We start from the raw sequence: 5498 nt of genomic DNA on the forward strand, positions 1-5498 counted from the left end.
CTTGACCCACTGGACCACCAGGGAAGCCCTGCAGTTTCTTTCCTAAAATGCATTAAACATTCCAAAAGGGCATTAGCAGAGCCATTGAGCCAAGCGTGGACCCTCTGAAGCTCAGGACTTCATGTGACCCCATGTGACCGCACAAGTGGCATATCCAAGCAACAGCCCTACACTGAGCTGACAAATCAGAGAATAGCTATAATTTTAATTCAGGCAAGCAGACCCTGATTTTTTTCTGTCTTCTTTTGAAGTTTTTGTTTTGTATTGAGGTATAGCCAGTTAACAATATCATGATAGTTACAGGTGAACAGTGAAGGGACTCAGCCGTACATACATTAATATATGTACCCATTCTCCCCCAAACTCCCCGCCCATCCAGGCTGCCACATAACATTGAGCAGAGTTCCAACAAGGACAATAGGTCCTGTTGACAGGCCCTGATGCTTTTTAGTGACCAGTATTATAGTTCCTCTACATCTAGAGTGTGTTGCCTCCCAAAGTTGTCCCCAACAGTGCAAAAGGAGCTTTCACATTTTAAAAGGATAAAACGGAAAGGTAGGTTCTTCAACATGTGAACAGATTTAGGTCAGTAACATCTGAGATTTTGGCATCATTACTTGAGTTCCTTAAAGAGATAATAATTTTGCTCCATTCCTCCAGATCTAAGAGGGTTTATGAGACTTGCTTTTTTAGTCACCTTTAAACAAAGGAAAAAGACAAAAATGTTAGGTGGTAAGAGCCCTTCTTAGTGACTGAAATGTGACAATGCATGGACTGTGACAGTTAGATTTTCCTAAAGAGATGGAGGACATATAATCATCCTTCTACTCCAACTACCAATCTCATTCATGTGTAATTGAATCAGGTTCCTTAGGGTCACCCATAACTGGAAGGTTTAGAGTTACTTTTACATTTGTCATATAATAGTGGATTTAGAGTTGCCAGTGCTGGAGGTGATGAAAACTTCAGAAAGCAGAGTCCTGGGAGGATGGAGGAATGGTTTAGGCTCATTTAGCTGTTAAACTTTAGAAAGGCAAAGTTTTGCTTTGCTTTTTTTTTTTTAATTTTCAGACCAAATTCCCTTGAGACTAATTGTTTAAGTTGCAGAACAGCGCAATGTACATAGTTCAGCTTGTTCAGTTCCATAAAAGCATTCACTTAGATGGAAAAGAAACAAAGAAGTACAGTTCCTCTAGGAAGGAGTTTAATTAGCAATGTCATCCTCTGCAGTACAACAGGTATGTGGAGAAGAGATTGAGAAGGACGGATCTGCACTTTCTTTTCCTTGGGTTTTCTCAGGAAGCAAATTGTCACTCTAATAATACAGTGGTATTGCTGGCAGATTGATTTTTTTTTATTTTGGTCCAATACAAAGAGACATGTAGGAATGCAGAAGATTATAGATGCAGGACTTAATATAAATTTGTAATAAAAGGCAGAGGTTTTCAACTATGCTAACAGGAAAATGTGCTGCCTTTTGGCAGTGCAGCATGTTTCCTAGGAAGAAGATTTAGAATTATGGAAAGGGTTATTTGTTTATAAGCTACTGAGCAAATCATTTACCACAAGTGTTCAGCTGTGTGAGGCAGAAGGTTAAGGCAGTTACCTGGGTTTTTACATACAATCCCATTCCTTTGCTTTCTTAGGAGACATCTTTTCTGGTGAAATGTGTCCTTGAATGTTGAATGTGGTGTTCATCCCAACCAGGAAAGAAGGAAGGAAGGAAAGGAAGAATAACAAGAGGGCAGTCACCTTTGATAGTGTTCTTTATGCATCAGGCATTGTGCTAAGACTATTCACATGTATTATTTAATATGTTAAGATTCATTAACATGAGTTTCTGATAGATATTAAGCAACTGAAAGGAACCAATTGCTTGGGTAAGGTCAGAATAATTCAATGAAAGTAGAATGATTATCAGAACAAAGTACTTTTAAAAGCCTCTTAAAACCCTTAAAGAGTGGGTTCTAAAGCAGTGGAATATTTAAAGTGGAAGCACAAAAATTTAATGACAAGATAAAAAGAAATGAGATCATATTAGAATAATCAGAAAATTCTTTATTATTATGGTCTGCTCCTACAGTTTAATCACTTTCTTAGGGAATGCAGCAATCACTTTTAACACTTGAGTAGAAGACAGTTCAGACATAACTGCCTAAATATGAGAACAAAGTGGGAAAGCTCCTTTGACTGAATGCAGACTAAAAACAGCGGCTTGAGGGAACTTGACACTAGAAATTCTCCCTTCTCCCATTCTATCCTCTCCTCCACACCCAGTTTTCTCTGTCATGTTTCAGAGACCGTGAGAATGACTGTCAAAGGTCTCTGGATAACCTTATGCCATTTCTTCACCCTTCCCGCTTAAAATAGAGTTTTTGTTTTTCTGTTCAAATCTTACACACCCAGTGAGAACCAGGCAAAAGTCTTATCCTCACTGGGGCATCTTGTTGACCCAGCCTGAAAGCCTCTTGTCCACTTTTGATCTTTGAATGAACATATCGCCTAGACTTTTCTTCAGTCAGTTCATCACCAGTTGCTTTTAATCTGTGATCCAAAATCATCTGGGTTTTAAGCATTGATGTGTTTTGTCTTTTTAGCTGTTTTATAGACTGTCTACTGCCAGGGATTAGTTTACGCTTTCTCGTTCCTTTCATTGTGTCTCAGGGATTGTGGGCATGTATTTGTATTTAGATAGTGTTTTTTTTTTTGTTCCCTAATGTACATTTAAAGAAGAAAGTTATCCTAAGACTTCTCTGTTGGTTCTATGCCTGAGAATCCACATGTTCAATGCAGAGGGCCCAGGCTGGATCCCTGATGGGGAACTAGACTCCACACTGCAACTAAGATCCAGCAAGGCAAAATAAATAAATAGTATGTATTAGAAAAAGAAAAAAGTTATCTTAATTCATAAACATGTTCCATCCCAAGTATACATGTAAATGGTAACATGCAGATGTTTATATGCAAAATAAAGATGCTGGGTCCTTGCATGGAGAGCATTTGCAGCTTAGAACTGGCTTTCTTTCCTAAAACTCGCTAGTACCCAGCCCAGCTCCTCGCTCTCTGTGTGACCCACACGCTGAAACTCGCCAGGCTGGTATCATTGCACGGGGCTTGAGGAGACGCACTGCAGTGGAGCCCCTACTCTTCGCAAAGAAGTGGGGGTGATCGGCTTTGGCCTTTGCCCTCCTCTGATTTAGCTGCTCTGATGGTGAGATGCTTATCACAGTTCCATGACTAGCAGAAGAGGATGATTCTTCCAGACCATTAGACTTCCTTAAGTGACTCTTCCTCTTTCAAATGAGATTAGCATGAAAGAAATAGAAGCACAGTGAGAGTGATAGAACATATGCAGAAATCTGTTTTTCGCTTAGTAAACTCCTGGTCCCATAAGCCAATAGATTCCAATCAAACAAAGTCTGGTTACATGTTCCTGACTCATTTGAGGAAGAAGTGAATGTATTGTCTAATAAGTATCAGTGTCTATTCTTCCTATGTACACAGGGAAGAACAATTATATTAAGTTCAATAATAAACTTTTCTTCTTCTCCTTTTTTCCATCTATCCCCTCCTCTTTTCTTCCTCCCCTCAATCTTTTCCTGACTCCCCCCCTCCTCCTCCTCCTTCTAATTTCAGGCCCTGGCCTAAATTAAGAGCTTACTGAATGTCAGTGGTATAATTTGAATAAGTGAAAAGTGAAAATCGCTCAGTTATGTCCAACTCTTTCCCACCCCGTGGAATTCTCCAGGTCAGAACGTTCCAACTCAGAGTGGGTAGCCTTTCCCTTCTCCAGCAGATCTTCCCGACCCAGGAATCAAATCAGGGTCTCCTGCATTGCAGGTGGATTCTTTACAAACTGAGCTAGCAGGGAAGCCTTAATTTGAATAAAGGCAAGAGTAAAGTAAATAATGATCACTTAAATTCATTAAGTTAGAATTCTATGAATTGCAAATTTACAGGTTAAGATAAAATACAGATTAAGATAAGAAAGATTATAATAATTCATCATAAATGATCTTCTTTAAGTCTTTTCTAAATTTTTCTATGAAAGTATATAAAAAACATGATATATTATCTATTAACTGACACAATCCCACATGTTCTTGCTTTTCCCTAAGAAACTACTGAATTGCTCTGAATATGGAAGTGGATCTTGCCCAGAAAATGAAAGGCCGGTAGGCGTCCGAGCTGCCATGTATTCCTTCATGGCTGGAGCCATATTCATCACAGTGTTTGGTAATCTCGCCGTGATCCTTTCCATTTCCTACTTTAAGCAGCTTCACACACCAACCAACTTCCTCATCCTCTCCATGGCGGTCACTGATTTCCTGCTGGGATTCACCATCATGCCATACAGTATGATAAGATCAGTGGAGAACTGCTGGTATTTTGGGCTGACGTTTTGCAAGATTCATTATAGCTTTGATCTGATGCTCAGCATAACATCCATTTTCCATCTTTGCTCAGTGGCCATTGATAGATTTTATGCTATCTGTTACCCTTTACAGTATTCAACCAAAATGACGATTCCAGTCATTAAACAGTTGCTGGTTCTCTGCTGGTCAGTCCCCGGGACATTTGCCTTCGGAGTGGTCTTCTCTGAGGCCTACGCAGATGGAATAGAAGGCTATGATATCCTGGTTGCTTGCTCTAGCTCCTGCCCAGTGATGTTCAACAAGCTATGGGGGACCACCTTGTTTATGGCAGGTTTTTTCGCTCCTGGGTCTGTGATGGTCGGGATTTACGGCAAAATTTTTGCAGTATCCAGAAAGCATGCTCGTGCAATCAATAACTTACCAGAAAATCAAAATAATCAAATGAGGAAAGACAAGAAAGCAGCCAAGACTTTAGGGGTAGTGATGGGTGTTTTTTTATTATGTTGGTTTCCCTGTTTTTTCACGATTTTATTGGATCCCTTTCTGAGCTTCTCTACTCCTGTAGTTTTGTTTGATGCTTTGACATGGTTTGGCTATTTTAACTCCACATGTAATCCCTTAATATATGGTTTCTTCTATCCCTGGTTTCGCAGAGCCCTGAAGTACATTTTCCTGGGTAAAATTTTCAGCTCACATTTTCATAATGCTAATTTGTTTACAGAAAAAGAAACTGATTAGACTTATTCTGTGTGAGTGAATAGAAGCAAAGGACTTGAATTTAGAAGAATGAAGTTACTTAAACTCTGTGTGCATGTGTGTGTGACTTAAGTACCATGGAAAGTTTTTAGCTTCTAAAACTTGAGAGGAGAAAAGAACTTTTTCTTTGAACCCCAAATCCTGTCTTTTCAGAATAGTTCTTACTGCTTATTGGTAGAGAAGAAAGAAGAAACTCAGAAAGGTGAAGAGAAGGTAGGAACAGCCAGAAAGGGGAAGAAGAGAACACACACAAAGCTTTGTACCATTTGGAAGAAAGCAGAACACAAGCAGAGCTCAACTATTGCTCTCCCCATCCTCACCATCACACACATCTTGTGTGATATTTCATTTCCATTTTCTTCCTCA

At 39.5% G+C, this 5498-nt stretch overlaps 1 protein-coding gene across 2 annotated transcripts; it reads left to right on the forward strand.

Annotated features, from left to right (window-relative positions):
- The first annotated feature begins 527 nt into the window (after window positions 1-527).
- On the forward strand, window positions 528-5114 carry LOC136163347 (trace amine-associated receptor 2). Of its 2 annotated transcripts, XM_065927781.1 has the most exons (2): window positions 528-554; window positions 4116-5114. In XM_065927781.1, the coding sequence occupies exon 2, from the start codon at window positions 4194-4196 to the stop codon at window positions 5112-5114; it is 921 nt and encodes a 306-aa protein (XP_065783853.1). In that variant the 5' UTR covers window positions 528-554; window positions 4116-4193. The 2 variants fall into 2 exon arrangements, with proteins under 2 accessions (XP_065783853.1, XP_065783852.1); XM_065927780.1 differs by lacking the exon at window positions 528-554 and having other exon boundaries at window positions 4098-5114.
- The last annotated feature ends 384 nt before the right edge of the window (window positions 5115-5498 follow it).

This window comes from Muntiacus reevesi, chromosome 3, assembly GCF_963930625.1.
Source record: "Muntiacus reevesi chromosome 3, mMunRee1.1, whole genome shotgun sequence".
Classification (NCBI taxonomy): Eukaryota; Metazoa; Chordata; class Mammalia; order Artiodactyla; family Cervidae; genus Muntiacus; species Muntiacus reevesi.

What these genes read in the sequence shown, in the direction of transcription:
- LOC136163347 (XM_065927780.1), top strand. Translation starts at nt 4,098, where the DNA reads ATGTTCTTGCTTTTCCCTAAGAAACTACTGAATTGCTCTGAATATGGA.